The sequence below is a fragment of the Chaetodon trifascialis genome, chromosome 3 (assembly GCF_039877785.1).
Source record: "Chaetodon trifascialis isolate fChaTrf1 chromosome 3, fChaTrf1.hap1, whole genome shotgun sequence".
Taxonomy (NCBI): Eukaryota; Metazoa; Chordata; class Actinopteri; order Chaetodontiformes; family Chaetodontidae; genus Chaetodon; species Chaetodon trifascialis.
The window spans coordinates 7,420,248-7,439,677 of NC_092058.1; the positions used below are offsets into that span (position 1 = coordinate 7,420,248).

General features: G+C 43.6%; 1 protein-coding gene across 1 annotated transcript in view; it reads left to right on the forward strand.

Moving 5' to 3' along the window:
- The window catches only part of phc2b (polyhomeotic homolog 2b (Drosophila)), a 34,346-nt gene extending 15,781 nt beyond the window's left edge, over window positions 1–18,565 (forward strand). The window contains exons 8-15 of the mRNA XM_070959509.1: window positions 4,601–4,962; window positions 6,493–6,712; window positions 11,527–11,738; window positions 12,908–13,037; window positions 14,557–14,662; window positions 14,754–14,868; window positions 15,915–16,239; window positions 16,367–18,565. Of these exons, the coding sequence (XP_070815610.1) occupies window positions 4,601–4,962; window positions 6,493–6,712; window positions 11,527–11,738; window positions 12,908–13,037; window positions 14,557–14,662; window positions 14,754–14,868; window positions 15,915–16,239; window positions 16,367–16,521 (1,625 nt within the window). The 3' untranslated portion in view covers window positions 16,522–18,565. The remainder of the gene's footprint in view (window positions 1–4,600; window positions 4,963–6,492; window positions 6,713–11,526; window positions 11,739–12,907; window positions 13,038–14,556; window positions 14,663–14,753; window positions 14,869–15,914; window positions 16,240–16,366) is intronic.
- The last annotated feature ends 865 nt before the right edge of the window (window positions 18,566–19,430 follow it).

A 19,430-nucleotide genomic window follows, 5' to 3' on the forward strand; every position in this document is an offset into this window, starting at 1 on the left:
TTAAAATCGGAGTAAACTTTTTGCACCGACATGGCGCAGACTTCACCAACAGCTTTCATAATTGATGTTTAGTGCCTTGTTATGGCTAATAGAAGGGACAAACCAGTAATTTAGCTTCAGGAAACTGGAGATTTTGCTGGTGGTTAGTGTTGGGTGGTAAATTCACACTCTGTCCACAACCTCAGCTTTAATGAGTTGATTGTAGCTATAATTAAACCCTGTGTTAAATTAGCCAGTAGTTTCAGTTCTAGCAAAGTGCAATTGTCACGTTTTAAACACAGCTAAGTACTTATTGCTGTTATCTAGTTGCAGTGCAGTTCCATCCTAAATGGGTTGTGCTCGACTCACATTTATTGGGTTAACTGTAGACCACTAAATGTTATGCATTTTGCTCAGAATTGGATATTTCTGACATGTCCTGAAGGCAAGATAAACCAAGTTTGACAGAGAACATGCCAATAAAGTGGCTAAAGAGACCCAATAATAATAATTAAGAAAAAACTGCAGCAGTATCAGTAACCAAATACATCTTTATTTTATTGACTCAGCAGAAATCAGTCTGGCCTGATCTGAGAGAACAACAAATTGAAGAGGTGTGATTAATTGTGTTTGCTATTTTTGGGCATCCGTTTTCATCTCGCTTTCTAAAGGGTGGCAGATAATTTTAGAGCAGCGTCTCTGTTGCTATGAACATTGCAGACATTTAGAGCCACGTTCCCTTGAATAGAAATTGGGCTGGAAACAAACATGAGGCCGTCTGCCTTGCTGCAGCAAGCGTTTGTCATCACCTTCTCTTGGCAGGAAGCAGCCAGCACTTTACTATGAAAACCACAGCAGGGAATCCCCAAAAGCACCATACTCACAGATTAAAGAGGAGATCTGCACATGAAGTCTGTGTCTTGGCGTATTTATGTAGCTGCTAATAACAGTATCAGTTGCCAGTTTCACTCGAATACAGAAAACCTTGGAAGTACCCACATTTTAAAATGAATAGCTCGACTTCAACTCAACTTAAATCTGACATTCAGTGTTTCACTTAATCTTCTTTTGTTGATTTGAAAACATACCCTGACTGCATGTTGTACATCTGCTATAACACTGAGGTGTGTGATTTGGTTTTCTTTGTTTTCACTTGAACATGAGATGACAGCGGACTCTTAAAACCAATCAGGAGCTGGATTACTTAAGCTTGCATTCCCATATTGCTTTCTTGATAAAATACCTACAAACCTGATTTTTAATTGAGGAAAGATGGCGTGAGGCCCGCTGTTGCTCTGTTGTTTTACGTCGGCATGTGTTTGATGAAAGTAAGCCTGAGCAGCAGCCAGTGAGAATGTGGAAACTCAGGGATTTTCCAGGGCCTGGTGCTACAGGCTCATCAGGAGCGTCATCAATTCAATTTTGGGATGTTGCGCAACAACATGCAGATAGAGTAAGAAGTCTTCACACATTCATAACTTTGGGGGAGTGAAGATTGTATTGCATTTTTATATATGTGTAGGCGTTGGGGCCTGAGTCATTTGGTCCTTAATCCCAGGACCTTGAGGGGGAATGGCATTCAAATGAATTCCCTTGCCTTCCTGTCCATCCAAGACTTCTCTCTGTTCGTCATTAGGGGCTTGAGAAAGTTGTCAGGATTCATGGGGAGGGCTGGTTGTATCCGGTGCGCACTGATTCAGAAATCCCCCGCCTTCGCTCAGACTGGGCCTGGGAATTTCTTGCTACCTCATGCTTCTGTGAGATTTTGATTGAAGGTGCTACCGTTCAGTCACAAAGTGATTCTGGATGCATTTTGACTCTCATGTGGCACATTTACAGCTGCATAGTGACTGAAAAAGGTGAATTCACTTCAGAGTGCAGACATCGCTGCAAAGGATCTATATAATATTACCTGTTGTCCTTGAGTAGTGTCAAAGCCACATGGTTGTTGTTGATTGGTTGTCAAATATAGATAAGGCAGGTCTGTAACTGCTTTGTTGAAACCCTGATTGTTGACAGTGAATAATTGTCCTCAACCCTGAAATATTTTAGTTCAGATTCTGTCGGAGTTTATATATTAACCTAAATGACTTGAGTCTAATGCCGAGCTTTAAGCAGTCAGTATGCAGTCGGTCGGGCTCAGCACCCAACACCCCGCTCAAGCGAAGCGATGCTGCATGAGACTGGTTGGTCTCACTCTGGTTCAGGAAGGCCGGCATCCTGTCTTGGGTGTCGGCAACTGATGGCAGCTAAGATATGTTGCTGCTTGTTAATAACAGGTACAAAAGGCTCTGCGTTAATTAATTCCTTAGACATAAATGACAAATGCTTTCTCTAATACTGCATGTTGTATCTGTGCCCTGACATATAGACTGTATATCCCTTTCATTGATGCTGTCGAACATAATTGAAGTATTTATGTCACAGTCCACTCGCTTTTTCCAAACTTTCAGTCAACTCCCATGGTCTTCATCAGCTGATGGGTCCGTCAGCTCAGTACATTAAAGAAATTTAATGACCTTTGAAATGGTAGTTTGTACCAAATCAGGTCCACTTACCGGGTTTTTAGCCAGACTGAAATATCTCAGCAGCTACTGGATGGATTGCCATGAAATCTTTACATTCATGTTGCCCAGAGGATGAATCTTACTGACGGGACTCTTCCTCTAGTGCCACCATGAGGTTGACATTTTGTAGCTTTCAGTGAAGCAAGTATTGGATTTCCATGAACTGTACATTGTGCTTATTAGCAAAATCTGTCTGTGGAGATTCTCAGTCTTCCAGGACATGTTTTTCCAAGCAGGGATCAATATAGCTGCAGATTATTTTTCTGTCACTTGATTAATCGACCGATCATTTCAGCTATCGTTTTGTCAATCTGCTGCTGTATTTCCAAGGTCAAGAATGCAGTTTTCATGCTGAATAAAATTATCTGTATAGTGTTATCGGTTTTCTTCATCTTTAACATTACACCTTTGTATTGTACATTTTTTTTAATAAAGAACTACTTTCAAATTCAGATTAAGGGGTTTTGTGCACTGATGCTGAATTTTTCAAGAGAAAATCATGATGCTTCAAATAATCGATTATTTTTGCCCCCCCCAGGCGTAGCTGCTGAACTGATGGATGTTATTATCCCATGAAGTGTCTGTTTAAATTGCTTTTCATGCGTGAACCATCTTACAGGCTAACATCTTTGATTATCATGCTGCTGGCCGTATCCACCCACCCAAGGCTCATATCCATCCTGCTCTGAATATTGTAAATATTAAATGAAATGATCCCGTACACCATAGCTAACCATATTTTCTGTTGGTGGGTTCCACTGTGTCTCAGCACGAGAAAAAGAACACGCTTTTCAGCAGATCCTGTGGCCTTAAAGGGACTAATGACATGCACACTCTGCTGGATAGAAACATCTATATATTCCACAGCAGGGTACAGACTGCGGTTAGTGCCTCACAGGGAAACTTTGAAACCAGATGGAGCCTATCCCACACAAAGCATCATGAAAAGAACGGGGAGGGGGAGGAGGAGGAGGAGGAGGGTGGGGGGCGAGGGGGATTTGAGACAAATGCTGATGTACTTGGCAGATTTCCATGCTTAGAGATATTGGGGGGTTTATTGACATCACCAAACACACCTCCATGTTCACATGGCTCATACAGCAGAAGCCACAGGACTCAAGTACTGTGCTGCAGGAGTAACCAATGTCCTGTGTGGGTTTCCGTAATATGAATGAGTCAAAGAGTGATAGTTTCCTGGTAGAGTTGTTAGAGATGGCAGCAGAGGGGCTTGGAGTAGCTGACTCAACGTTAACTCTATAAAGAGTGTCATGGACTGTTGGCTCCACATGTTCGTTCCTGAGGCATTTCTAATATTAGACTTGCCTCAGGCTACTTCCGCTGAACACTCTCCCACTCACACATGATCTCACAACACAAGATTGATGTGCTGTGTCTTGGGCTTCGGGGCAAGTTATGAGCTCAGGACGTCTTTTTACCCACAACAGCGCTGACAGGTGGTGACAGGCCATTTCGAAACGATTTGTGAGTAATGGTCAGACCAAAACTGCAACAGCGGTCGTCTCTGTGCACCTTTCAACAAGCTCTTAATAATACATCCTGTCAGCAAGGGGCACACAGGTGAAGGGAGCGCTATGAACAAGCTCTTTTGTGAAGACGTCTGTGTTTCTCAGTGCTCCCGATAAACACTGAGAGTGTTGTTGTGAGGATACGTGAAATAGATAGAGCTCACGCTTTGAAGCAATTGTGACTTTTGAGACATTTCTAAATCACCTTCAGTAAACTACAACAGTGTTTGACAGGACTGTGGCTGGCAATGTGTATTGTGTAATCTCAGTTGAACACTAGGCCTGCACCTATTACACCTAGTATGGACTTGAGGACAGATTACAGTGACTAATAACTCTTTGAACATACACGACATTTGGCATGTGAGTATTGAAAACTAGGCTACGCTTGAAGACAGAGAAACTACCGTCTTCTCCATCAGTAGTCAGTGGCTGGTGAATTTAGGACACAACAGTGTCTGTGGGTGGTAAACACAGCAGTTGGTCGAATTCATAAATTTTAATAACTAAATGTTGTTCTCATTCCAGCATACACTCAGATTCAGCCCCACTCCCTGGTTCAGCAGCACAAGCAGCAGCAGCAGCAGCAGCAGCAGCAGCAGCAGCAGCAGCAGCAGCAGCAGCAGCAGCAGCAGCAGCAGTTTGTGGTCCATCAGAGTCAAGGTTCCCAGAGGACTGCGGGTCAGCTGCTGCAGACGGCCTCCATTCAACCGTCACAGCACCCGGTCCCCGTGCTGCCTAAACCTGCTCCCCACCAACCCTCCACGCCCAGCCAGCAGGCCACAATCTTTCACTCCACCATCAGCCCCCACGCCCTCCACTCCTCCCTCAACCATGCCAAAGCTCAGCCCGTCCAGCTCACGGCCATCAACCTACAAATACAGCCAACGGTGAGTGCAGCTACACACGCCAAAGGTGCTCAAACAAGCATTTTTAACTGTTGCCTGCATGTTGCTTAAAACCGTCAGGACTAAAATATATAGATAGGTGTAAAAGTAGGTCAGGAACCTTTTCTGGTGTTCCTTTGTCAAATTCCTCTAGTTTAGACACACTGGACTTTGGACAGCCACTGTTATTACCAGGTCTGCCCAGGATCCAAGAGTAGTATGAGCCACCACAAGGAAACATTTATTTTGTCCATCAAATGCAAGAAGTGCATGAACATTTTGTGCACACATTCATGGTGTCGGGATGATGCATTTTAATGACTGTGTGCATGACTTTTCTTTGAATACCACCATGAGGTTTGTGGCTTTGAGTGAAATTTTTCAGCAACTGTTGGATGAATTGCCATAAAATTTTCTGCACACATTCAATACCCCTCAGGATAAATTCTAATCACCTTGGTTGGCCCTTGGCTTTTCCTCCAAGGAGGCCATCAGGTCAAAAGTTTAATTTGGTTTATGACCAAATACGAGCAAAACTGATGATATTCTCACCAGCCTCATCTGCACCTTGTGGTTATTGCTAATTAGGGAATGTTAGCAGGCTAACATGCTAAACTAAGAAAGAAAGAAAGAAAGCCCTTTGTTTGTCACACACAACTCAACATGCTACACACACGCCATGCATCGGTGAAAATCTTCCTCCGCTCTCCTCCGCCGCTTTCCTCCACGGCAGACCAAGAGCGGTGGGCCGCCAGCTGACCGGCGCCCAGGGACCCAGTTTTTTAGAGGGGGGTTTCATTTTTATGGAGGATCCCCCAGGTGAACACAGGGAGAACATGCAAACTCCACACAAAAAGGCCACTTTCCTTGAGATACAGTAAGGGGCAGCAGGCACCGAAGGCATGGTGGAGGACATGCCCACAGCGCCCACAGCGGCCCAGATGAGAATCGAACCTGGGACCTTCTAGCTGTGAGGCGACAGTCTTGCCACTGTCCCACCGTGCCACCACCATGTGATTATGGTGTAAACATAACGGCTAAATATAAGCATGTTAGCATTCTGTTTAGCTCAAAGCACAGCTGCTCAGTGTCTCTAGCAAGACTGTAGACTCGTCGTCTTGGAAATTATTAACTTTTTTTGGTGCTCTCAAATGCTTGAAAAAAAATTATGTCCTCCATTTGCTTTTAATGGTGCATAACTTTCTGTCCTACTCAACATCCTCATTCTTGTGTTGTTCACATTTTTTTTTAAAGTGGTAACCAGCAAAACAAAAAGTACTGTTCCAAAAACACCCACCAAATCCATTTCTACTCCAAGACATACACGAGAATCTTCTGAGTTTGGGATTCCTGGTGTAATATTTTCCCACTGGTGTGATATTTTCCAAGCCTAATGGTTTTCAGTTTTTGAGTCACTGACATTTTAAGTACTACCAGTCCTTGATCTGTCTTTTCAATACTGTCTCAGATGTTCTTTCTCACATTTTTCCCTCTTACTAACCTCTTACTTTTTGTTTTTAATGCACATCTCAGGCCTCTCGACTGGTTCAGGACTGCAAAGATAAGCCAACGTCACTGGTGGTCAGAGAGACGTGTCAAACTCCGACCACACAACAACAACAACAACAACAACAACAACAACAGCCGCAACAGCAACAGCAGCAACCTGCACCTTCGCCTTCGCCATCACAGCCTGCCAAACCTGTAGAACAGCCCAAGGTCGACACAGCCACACCAGCTGTTCAGCCACAAGGTAATGATTCAGCATGATTTTATAAGCTGCTTAATTACTCTCTCTGTAGAGTATCCAAACATTTTGGTAAACAAACTCATAAACCAGTTAGCCTTGGATAAGATGACTGGTACTAGTTTAAAAACTAAGATACAACTTTTCCCCTTGGTGCAGAAAATGCACCATTATATCTGCTCGGCTCCATTACCAAAGAAAAAAGAAAAGTCAATGTTTACTTGTAATTCAGAACATGTTGTGTCTTAGTTTCACTATTCTTTGTGTCTTATTGCTTTGTTGTTGTCGCTGCAATGTCCCTGTGCTGTGTCCAAAAACTCACCCGATACCCACATTTGACTCAATGCTGTGTCCTGCGCAAACATTTAAATCCACAAAAAAAGCCCTGCAGATCAGTGAAAGACCTTGTCTGAGCCAATGGAGGAATTATGGAATGAATGCAGCCATATAAACAGACTCATAATGGAAGTTTTTATTATTTCGTTTCCTGTAAAGTATTGTATTCTGGCACATGTAGTTTCCTGTGATAGTGTTCGATTGTGCCTGTGTTCATGCTAATGTACTGGTAAGTCAATGTATAGAATATATGGATGGATATTAACTACAGCAACGTTTTCCAAAGTACTTTATAAAGAGCAAGTAGGGGGTGTTTCATCATTTTCTTCAATTACACTTCAATTGTTGATGTAAGTTTGGGCAGTCCTGCTCAATATTTCTGATCTCCAAAAGGCAAAAGTTTAAAGATGAACCATTCCCTTCAACGTTACAAGGTTAGTGCATTGTTTTTGTTCTGTACAATTTTAGAGAGAGTTATGAACCCTTAATCAGCTTGTTAGGGCTTCACCTTGTCCGCAGTCATCACTAGAAAAGGCCAAGTGATGCAAATTTCAAAGCTTTATAAATACTCTGACTCCTCAAACCTTGTCCCAACAATCAGCAGCCACGGGCTCCTCTAAGCAGCTGCCTAACACTCTGAAAATTAAAACAATTTCCTCACAAAGCAGGAGGAGGCTATAAGAAGAAAGCAAAGCTCTTTCATGTCGCTGTTTCCTCAGATTATAATGTAATTAAGAAATGGCAGCGAACAGGAACAGTGGAGGTGAAGTTGAGGTCTTTGAAGACCAAGAAAACTTTCAGAGATCTGCTCATTGCTATTAAGGCAAACCAAACCCTCCTCTTGACTGCAGAAGAAATTCAGTGAAGATTCAGCAGCCTCTGAAGTGAGGGTGTGCAGTTCTACTGTACACAAAGATGAGTTTAATGAAGAGTCATCAGAAGGAAACATTTCCTGCATCCTCACCACAAAATTCAACATCAGAAGTTTCCAGTGGAACATCTAAACAACCCTGATGCACTTTGGAAACAAGTCTGATGAAGCTGAAGTAGAGCTTTTTGGCCACAATGAGCAAAGGTATGTCTGCAGAGGAAAGGCTGCAGAGTATCATGAAAAGAACATCTCTCCAGCTGTCGGGTGGAGCGATCACGCTGTGCAGCCAGTCGCACGGTGAACCTCAAGAGGCCCAAGCGAAAAGTTTTGCCATGGTCCTCACAGTCCCCCCACCTAAACATCATCGACAATCTGTTGTTAGACTTCACAAGAGCAATGCATGCAAGACGGCCAAAGAATCTCACAGAACTGGAAGCCTTTAGCAGGGAGAATGGGCAAAAATCCCCCCCCAAACAAGACTTAACTGGCGACAGAAGTGTTTACAAGCGGTGACAGTTATGTCGTCTTTCACCTGCTGAGCTGTTCACAGTAACAGAAGTTTTGACCCATGTCACTGTACATGCTGCCTGCAGGGATGGGACTAAACTTCTCAGTTAGAGACCAGCTCTTGTCCATTAGACAGTGTCTGAGGCATGCTTGTGTATTAGGCTATTATGACTGTAGCTTGGAAGATTCAACATTTCTAAACTTTGTACAAACTGTTTTGAAATGTGGATAGACTCTGAAGTGCTTTTTCCGATTATAATCCAGTTAAAAAGCTTTTAGCGGCATACATCAGGAAAACCCCCTAAATGTTGCATCATCAGTAAAATGTATTTTTATATCTCGGCATTTTCTGCTTATTGTGCACACTTTGTCTGCCAGGTGATTTAGATAAAAGGGATCAAGCAGGGCCTGGTGAGTGATTTGACTCATGGTCAGTAGCTTTGTGACAGCAAGCGTGTCATCCTGCTGATGCTGTACTCTTCTTGCTGAGCACAAACTTATTTGGGGTGTATTTTAAAAATGTTGTCATGGATCAGTTTCTATGGTGATATTTCTCCTGAACGGTTGGAAATAGTGCTAATGCTGTGTTTCTTGTAAAATGAAACATTCTGTAGACCACAAATTGCTGTTTATGGCCAGTGAGTTGGGTGCGATGTGCTGTGGAGGTGCTCTGCTCGCCACCACCGCAGGAAACTATTTCTGTGTTCCACGCTGATGTAGATAGGTTTCAGCTTTTTCTACCTAAACGTAGCATTTAAGTGAAGAGCGCCCAGAGAAAAGCATTTTTTCAGTCAAAGCTGTGTATTGAGTATACAGGGTTACAGCGACGGTTAATCTGCACAGAATGTCTTCAACTCTGCTCTCTGCTAGCAGATATCAGAGAGGCTGTCAAGGCTTAAAATGGGGGTGTAAACAGAAAGTGTAAGCTGTGTTTACTGACAACAGTTTTCTGAAGTGTTCCTAAGCTCATGTAGTAATATCCTTTATAAAGTTGTGCGTTCACAAAGTGGTGAACCTCACTCACCAGGATGCCCCTTTCATACCCAGTCACGATCCTCTCACCTGTTACCAATGAACCTGTTTACCTGCGGAATGATCCAAACAGGTGTTTTTGTAGTCTTTTGTTGCTCCTCTCCCAACGTGTCACTGGAATCAAATTCAGGATAAGCAGGTATTTACAAAACGTTATATTGTCTTTGTGTTAAACTGAGTATATGTCACAAAGGCTCAGCAAATGATCACACTCTGTTTTATCGATGTTTGACACAGCATCCCAACTTTTCTGGAATCTGGGTCGCAGACTGCAGCTGACAGTGTGCAGCAGTACACCGAGGACTCTGATGTCATGTTCCTGGTGTTTTTAAGGAGGCTTGTTCTGCAGTTCACCTCATGATAATCGAGATAAAAGATAAAATTACGGCTTTGCATTGGGCTTCTCAGCTCTGGGAAGGTTTTACAATTATAAACCTTCATGGTTTAAAGATGCATTTGAAAAGAGAAATAATTGACCTTGTTTGCAGTTTAAGGGGTCCTGTCAAGCGTTTTATAGACATCTGTTTGATAATGGTAAAATGCTTTTTGCATACCAGTGCCGAGCAGTATCAATTAATTTGTCCCAGTGGTCACAGATGTCATGGATCTGTTACTGAACTGGACTTCCTGGATCATCTTTGACCAAATATGAAAAAAATGAAAGTAAAAAATCTAAATTATCAACAGCTTTTATAATAATTAACTATTTCCAGAGCTTTTTGGTCTCTGAGTTTTTTCAGAGGGTGGACTCATGGGGGACTTGGACTCGGTCCCTAAAATGTCTTTCTGTGGCCCTGCTGAAAACATGCGCTCAGGTTTATTTGTGGCTTTAATGGGCTGTGGTTTTATAAGGAGGTTGTAGTCGTTGGGACAAAAACAAACCTTTTTTTGCATGGGGTTTACCTGAAACCCGTTTTGTTCTGCGCATGCGCGTAAAACAGGTCCTCACGCCTGGCCGAGGTGTTATTCAAAGCTACTCCCTCCCCGGCTGCGCTTTCAGTGTTAGTTTACGGTAAACTGGGCCGAAACTGGAGACTCCTCTCGGGTTAGGTTCACGGCTGAGCCCTGTGGTCCCGCCGCAGCAGTTTGAAGAGAATCAGACATGACACCGTTAGCTGCTGTGGGAGGAAACCGGGAGGCGGACCCTGGTTCACGAGCTGGTCTGTTACGGCTCTGAAGCGGCGCTGCTCATTACGCACGAGCTCGGCGTGAAAGAGCTGCGGCGGGTCGGTGCGCGTCGGATCATCACAACAACAAACAGGCTGAAAACCGCACATGTTTCCTGTCTGAACACAGCGGTAAGAAACTTTTGTCATGAAGACGAGGAGGCATTGGTGTTTACTTTCGCTTTGTGAGGTTCAGAGAAAAGTCGAGACGTCGTCGCGATGATCGTGATCGATTTGCTGTTTATTGATCGACAATGTGCCAGCAGGTCGCTTCAAATGTTCAGCTGTTATTACACCGTCGACACCTGAGAGGGTGTTTAAGGCAGCGGCGCGCAGGTGGATGTGAGTGTGAACAATATAACTTCATATAGGCACATAGCGCAGTATCTGATGAATACGTGCTAAAATCTGTAATATCACGAAGACAAACTAGGACTTAGCTCGGTAAAAATGTCAGATGATTTACTTAAAGCTTTAAAAATTCATGTTATTCCTCAGTATAAAGACATTTCACCAGTTTGATGACAATCAGCAGTTAAAGATTGAAGCAAACGATTAATTTAAGGCTGCGGATTATTGTCTTGATTAATTGATTGATGATTGCCAATAAAATGACACAAAATGGTGAAAAATGCCCAGTGTGGTTATCCAGAGACCGAAATTATATTTTCAGCATGCTTGTTTAGTCTGATCAGCCCAAAAAACATTCAGTTCAGAATAACATATGACAATAAACAAGCATCAAATCCTCATTCAACAAACTGTAATGTGAGAGTGTTTAATCAGTTTTGCTTGAAAAATAACAGAAATGAGTCATATCATTCAAACTCAATCCACTAGTGACCAGCCCACAGAGTACATGCTCTCAAATATTAACCGGATTGGTGCTGTGTTCATTTCTTGGCCAGGAGGGGGCTCAACCAAGAGGCTGAGTGCCGCACCTGGGACCCCACCTCCAGCCATGACCTCAGGAAATGAGAGCGAGGCGCCCACTGTGACGGGCAGCACGCCGCAGAATGGAGAGAACAAACCGCCCCAGGCCATCGTCAAGCCCCAGGTCCTCACACATGTCATCGAAGGCTTTGTCATCCAGGAGGGAGCTGAGCCGTTCCCCGTGTGTGTAAGTGCCCGATCTCAGCTTTACCAGCAGCGAGACATGATAAACAACCCAGAGCCACTGCACTCTCCAGCGTGCTGGCCTGCAGGGAGCCGTCAGCAGGCAAACACAAAGCCTCTGTTACTACGAGCAGTGCCGGCTCACAGCTTCTGTTTGATTCAGCCATTAATTATCATGAGGTCAGACTGGAGCTGGAAGCGCGCAGAGGGATGAAGGTGTATAACGAGCTGCACTTTGCAGCATCTCAAGGCGTAAAAACCCTTCTTTTAATCTGTCATCTCCCTTAAAATTGATGTTGTTATATCTAATGTTGTTTATCTTAAAGCCTGTGGCTGACATTTCTTTATTGCTCCTCAAAGCCTTTTGTTAAGGTGAATGTGTTTGTTGTAATTTTCAGGCTTGGGGCTCACTGCCTCCTACTGGACATTTGGTGTAAATGCCCAATATGTTTACATGCATATAGTGCTGACCAAGCACAAGGAAGTCATATTGTTATACAGCATGAAAGAAGGACCTTTATGTAGTGCTTTCAACTAGGGCTGTAATTGATGGCTATTTTTATTATTATTGATTATTAGTGTCTCTTTTCTCTTCATGGATTCTGTGAAAATGGCAATGTACCAATACAAGTTCACAGAGCCCAACGTGACGTCTTCACATTCATTTTGTCTGACCGAAACCTTCAAGATATTTCATTTAAAATGCTATAAAACAGAGAAAAGCAACAAGTCTTCACACTCGTGAGGTTGGAAGCTGAGAATTTGGGGCATTTTTGATTGATTGCATGACTTCAACAATCACGATCATCCATCATTAAAATAGTTGCAGATTAATATTCAGCTCATTGACTTATTGACTATTTTGTTTCAGCGCTATTGAATGCACCTTTTTATTTTACTAACGATGTATCCAGTAATAGTTTGTCAGTTGACTGATGGTTTTAGCACCTTAAGTTAAACAGGGAAAGGCTGATTATTAATGGGTCGTCAAACCATCATCAGGATAAACACGTGTGAAGTAGTCTTTGTGCCTAATATTGCTGCTGTGATATTTGTCAGAATTATGATGGAGGATTGTTCAAAGGATGGAGTTCAACTGTATCACCAGGCAGAGTAATCACATCTGTTGTTTCGTCTTCCCTGAGCCGTGTTCATATTTTTACCTGTCACCAGGTGGAGCGTCTGCCCATTCTCATTGACAGCCCAAAGAAGCTGGATCATCAGCTCTCCTCGGACCCCGACAAAACCCCGGTCAGCAATGCAGCGAACACCGACTCCGAGCCTGAGGACATGAACCAGCCAGGTGAGACAAAGCATTAGACCAGTGCAATAGGTTGTGTGTATCAGTGTGTGTCGAACTGTGCCGGTGCTCATGAAAATGGGATTGCCCCAGTCTGACCTCTTTGAGGCCCTGAAATTTTATTTACTCCAGTTAAGAAGGTTTATGAAACTGTAACATAACAACGTGCAGACCTCATAACGTCGGACCGGCCGACCGCGATGGTCTTTACACACACAGTTGCTGCAGGAGGGCTGCTGTTGTTTAAAGGATGCAGAGCTGACAAACAGCCCAGAGCTGCTGTGATAAATTATGACAAGAGCCAGTGCTGCACTCGTGGTCCTCTGTGTGTTGTCGCAGAAAAGGCTGCCCTCAGTGTAATTACATGCCTCTGCATCTCTTCACCAAACCACTTGACCCGTGCGTGACTGTCTTTCCTCCCAGACCAAAACCAACCCGCTACAGCATGTAGCTCCTCCAGTGGTGTTTTCAAACTGTAGTTGCTTTAGTTGAAGTTTGTCGTTTCCTGGTGGGTGTTCCTTTAGTCGAGTCTTGATTAACACGTCTGGTTTCACAGTGATAGCCACTAAAGTGAAACACATGCAGGAAGTATCAGCATGTTAGCTTACCACCGTGAATAAACCAAGCGGAACAGAAACTGTATTTCATGTGGATCAGTGACTTTTGGCTGATTCATGACCTGCTTAAACACACAGTATGTCATTTCTGCCGTCTGGGGTCTCTAAATCATCCATTGTTGAGGTCACGTATTCGTGTTATGTTTTGTCGCGTGGGTAGATTTCCTTCCTCATTCTGACGTGTCATCTGGTGTTTCCCGGACCGCCATTGGAGGGGGGCAGTCACATTGAATAAAATGACACATTTTGACAGATTCTGGGTTTTAATAATGTTGGAAACATTTGGAATAATGTAAAATACTCAACTCAACCAAATATGTGGCATAGGTAGAGTCATTTTACGACATTTTAATGTGTAAATGTTGCATTTTGTGCCTTTAAGGCTGTGTTGAGGTCAACTTTAATTCATTTGACCGGAGTCAGTCAGTTAATGCTGTGGGGTGTCAGCACAGCGATTTCTGTCAGAAGGGCGCAGGGTTGTCCGAGTGAGACGAGGTTGACCAATCACACACATGAATGCAATATTCCTACTTTTTGTCTGTGGTTATTACAAACCATTGTGTTTTTGCATCTACCTTTAAACACATTAATCTGTTACTCAGACTGGACTACCTGTGTAGTACCTGAAACAGTCGGTCTGAATCTCTGCTGATAAGGTCGGTCAGATCAGAGCCTCCTTAAAAGAAACCTCTCAGAGAAAAAGGATTGCCAAGCGGAAGTCAACACATCAAGACATCATTTTAGATTCCACTGAGACAAAACTTTGTTGGTTTGATCGCTAGCGTGTGACCGCTGAGGTCATGTAGCTTTGTGACACAGACAGGATTTAAGGAGCTAAAGTTTTGAATGAATGTTTTGAATATTTATTGTCTGTCTCGCGTTTCTGCCGTTTCCCCTTCTCACAGAAAAAGAGCAAGAGCCCAAGCTGACCTGTGAGTACTGCGGCTGGGTCGACTTCGCCTACACGTTCAAAGGCTCGAAAAGATTCTGCTCCATGGTTTGCGCAAAGAGGCAAGTCACCTTTTGGTTTGACGTTTCTCCTCGTTTAAACACATTTGAGCAAGCACCAGTTTTATGAAAAATGGTGGACCTTTCTGGGCAGGTACAACGTGGGCTGCACCAAGCGGATAGGCCTGTTCCGTCCAGAGAGGAATAAACCAACGAGCCGCTGGCGCAGAAGATCTCAGGGCCGCTCCAGCATAGAGGCTAAGAAGCAGGTACGGAAACCGGCGCTCGCTCTCTCTCTCACATACTCTCACACACACACACACACACACACACACACACACACACACACACACACACACACACACACACACACACACACACACACTCTCTCTCTCTCTCTCTCTCTCTCTCTCTCTCTCTCTCTCTCTCTCTCTCTCTCTCTCTCTCTCTCTCTCTCTCTCACACTCTCTCTCTCTCTCTATCTCTCTCTCTCTCCACTGCTGTAAAACTTCCTCACCAACACTTTACCTCCATCACATACTGCTTCCACTGCACATTTTATGCCCCGCACTTTTCACGCCTCATGCTTTTTAATGAACTTGGGCATCATTTGTGTCAGTGCCTGATTATGTCCCTCTGTCTTTAAAGGGTCATTAAGCGCTCTATGATCTTTGTCCACGTTTAGTGGTGACCAGTAGGAACAGAGAAGCATCAGCAGAGATTTTCTGCCTCCTGCACAAGTTATACAGATGTCAAAAGCAGCTGGATTTGCTGGGGGGGTTTTGCTACTTTTCCAAGACCTGGATTTACCCGAAATGACACGATGAGGTTACATTTTTATCGCGTAGACAAGTAATTTAGATAATGAAAGCAGAAATTGTACAGAAAAGTACTGATAATACAGTATATCACAGTATTTAATGCTGAAAAAGATTACACTTTTGGCTCGAGAACAATCTGCGTAGGTTTTATGACCAAAATGTTTTGAGTTATGTAATAACTTGAGGGTCGGGTCTTGAACCTCCAGTGGGGGGTGCTTTTGTTTCATGTTTGGACCAGGAACTGAGTTTTATAATCCAGAGGGTTCAGCACCTGACAAAGTAATTTTCAAGGCATTGGTATCGATCCAACAACCCTATCAACTCCCTGCAGTTGTATTATACTCATTTGAAGCAATTGAACAGTATAAATCTTAATTATTACCCCTTTAATCTTCGCTGTGTCTGACACAATGTCCCAGCAGTGTTTTACTGATGAGCCATCAATTTCTCGAGTGCTGAGCCTTGACGTCACGCCTGCCTGTTTTCCTCTTCAGAAGCTGTCCCCTTCACCGCAGCAGCCTCAGGGCGGGTCGGTATCCTCACCACATCTCTCGCAGCCCAGTCAGGAGGAGTCCAGCCCCTGTTCGGACATGTCCAGCTACGAGGAGCCGCCGTCTCCCCTGTCGGCGGCCAGCTCGGGGCCCCTGGCTCCCGCTCCGGCGCCGGCTCAGGTCCCCGTCCACCGGCATCCCAGCAGGGCCTCGGACCAGGAGGGCTGCGCTGGGAGAGACGCACCTTCGCTCTGTCAGCGCTTCTTACCCAATGACCCCACCAAGTGGAACGTGGAAGAAGTTTATGAGTTCATCCGTTCACTGCCAGGTCAGTGGGGTACACACACCCCCTTGTTTGTCCAGGAAACACACACATTACATCAGACTGTTATGCTTATGAGACCTGTTTTCAGTGTGAACTGCAACGTGTGCTTCTTCTTCTGCTGTTCACGCAGGTTGTCAGGAGATAGCAGACGAGTTTCGCTCTCAGGAGATTGACGGACAGGCCTTGCTCCTGTTAAAGGAGGACCACCTCATGAGCACCATGAACATTAAACTGGGACCCGCACTCAAGATCTTCGCACGCATCAACATGCTCAAAGACTCTTAGCAGGAAAGGGTGTTTGAGCGTTGTGTGTTGATCTCAGTGTGTGTGCGTTTTTATGTGTGCGCGTGTTGGTAAGTGTGCAACAGGAAAGCAAAGCAAACGATGCGTCATCGCAGCACCGACAAGAGACTGACTGCACTATGACCTTTCCCTCCCCCCACTACTGGACTACCATGTGAGCTGGTTATATTAGAGTTGCAGCTGGAGCACTGGAAGCAGTTAGTCTGCGTTTACATGCACTCAGAGGGGTAAAGCAGTTCAGAAATGAACTGAACTGAAGTCAGGAACCACAGTGACATTTGTGCCAAATTACAATATGCTGATTCTTACATTAAATGAGTCAATATTTGATTTATACCTGGTCATATCTGGATATCTAGTCTTCATAAGGAACGCGTTGACATGCGTTGATGGATAAGGAACAACGCATGTCAACGCTGGATGTAAATGCACGCAGAACACATTGCAGTCAGACTGCTATCGGATCCACCAGGCCTGATTTGGATGTGGTCTGATCTAAATGCCACCCATGCTCCATATTTTGGGGCATTTTATGCTTTAATTAGGGAGTCGACTGTAGAGAACTGACAACATAATGACATGGCATGACATGGCAGTGAGGGAAGAGAGAGGTGGGGAACAACATGCGACAAAGGATGTTGCAGTTTATGGCTGGCAGCTTAAACTCAAAGCACACCACGGCACTGCAGTTTGGCCTCGTTCTTGGAAAAAGAAAAAAAAAATCTATCTGTGTTGCTGCCTGTGAAAAAGCTACAAATCATTTTCTTCCGCAAAGAAAAAGTAAGTTGAGCCCGCGCAGCAGCAGCAGCAGCAGCAGCAGCAGCAGCAGCAGCAGCAGCAGCAGCAGCAGCAGCAGCAGCAGCAGCAGCAGCAGCAGCAGCAGCAGCGCTTTCCTTGACCTGAGACCATGCCTTATGTACCTATTTTGCATACTGAGACCTGATAATAATGTGGGCAGTATTGAAAGAACGAGCACTTAATAATACCAGGAGTAAAGGCAAAGGCCTTTTGTCAAACGGCATTATCCAGATAACACATCTAGATACGGATTAAATGGTAATAGAAGGTGTTAAAGGGGTCTCAGATTTGCCCTGAGGAAGGGAAAAAAGCTGTAGAGGTTTAAAGGCGCTACCTGTTGAGTTGTGGCCAGGTTGGGTCATTCTGCAGCGCAGTCCTTGATGAACTGAGGCATTGAGACAAACATGCGTGAAGCCTGAATTTATTATGATATAATTAGAGATGTTTTTTGTACAGTTTTGTTAGCGTGTGAATGGAAGAGAAGCGTCTCTGTGCGTGGCTGGGAACACAAAATTGCATTCGTTAATTTGCTCATCTTCATTCAGTAGATGCTCCTTCGCCTTTTCTCACAATAAGACTCACACGGCTCCGAATACAAAGCTTGAATGCAGAGAAACCATTTAAGCAGCCTCTTTTGTGACATTGATTTCCCTTTCATGAGGAACTCGCCGGTTTTCTCCAGGAGATTTAAACTGCTGGCAAATGATTTTTTTCGCCACTTCTTCAAAATGATTTACTGAAATTTGACATTGATTTCTTGTCTCAGTTTAATAGGAGGACACTAAGTTATCCGAGAAACAATCTGGGTACGCGGCCCTGCTTTTGGCACTTATTTTCCTTTTTTGTTTGCTTTAACGTTATCAGATACTCCACCTAAAGTGAGAGTGGCGTTTGTGCGGCAATGCAAACAAGTTTCCTGTACATAGCAGCTCGAGAGAGGAAAAAGACTGAAACTAGGTGTGAAATTGTCTTTTTTTTAAGTTATCCTTGTTATTTTAAAACAGAAATTTAATGATGTTATTTTGAAATATGCAAATGTATAAATATCATGGCCCGGGAGTTGTTTTGTAATGTTTTTTATTTCTAATTGAAATATGATCATATCTATTTGTGTTTTGTGGATGTGATGGAAGGTCAACATTTTTTAGATAAAGCTTTGTCAAATGCTTGTATTTATCAGAACAGTTTGTTACGCAACATTTTGCAATTATAAATAATTTGCAATACAGTTCTGTCTCGGGCCATTTTTTGCGTGCGTCTCTGAATGGAAAAGTCAATTTTTCGTGTTTTGGGACAATATTACAGCTCTTTGAAATCAAACACTTTCATGCTTCACATTGTGAGGCCTCTCTGTTTGAAGTTGTAGTAAAGTCTATCTCTGCCTCAGATCCTTCTCAAAAACATGAAAAGTTGCTCGCTTGTAGGAAACCAACCATCCTTTATAATTCAGGAGTTTGAAGTTGCTTTGTTGATTTATTTTGTGTCAACTCCTCTACAAGTAACTTCAGCACTAATAATGATCAAATATCATACTCTTATAAATCCCATATGAGGACACTAAAGTGTCAGCAGCAAAGGAATTATTTTTAAAAACAACTTAACAATAGAAGCAGTAACATAAGACAAATGGTACAGGAAGCAGACCTGTAGCAAAAATTAGAGCTGAAAATAGGAAAAACATACAAATATGATGGAAATGTAAAATTGAAAGATAAATAATTTTCAAAAGATGAACATAGAAACAAACATCTGGCAGTGTTTCTTAAAAGAGGGGATGTCTTGCGTAAAGTCAAAAATGATACAAAAGCGTATTGTTACAAAAATACATGATGTGTGTATTCTGCACGTGTGTTCACTGTTCACCCTCTGTGCAGCACTTTCACTGCATATCTCTGCCTTCTCGAAGTTCCTGGTTTTAGGAAACGGGACATTTCCAGCCGTATGTCTCAAACAATTGACCATTTATACAAACACACCGGCCGCTTTCCATTTTGTTCCCACTGAACTACAATGGAGGTACAGACTGAGCTACAGGTGTGGTGAGTTCGCTTTCGACGCGGTGACACGCCGCGGGGTTTGGAGCTGTCAGAGGG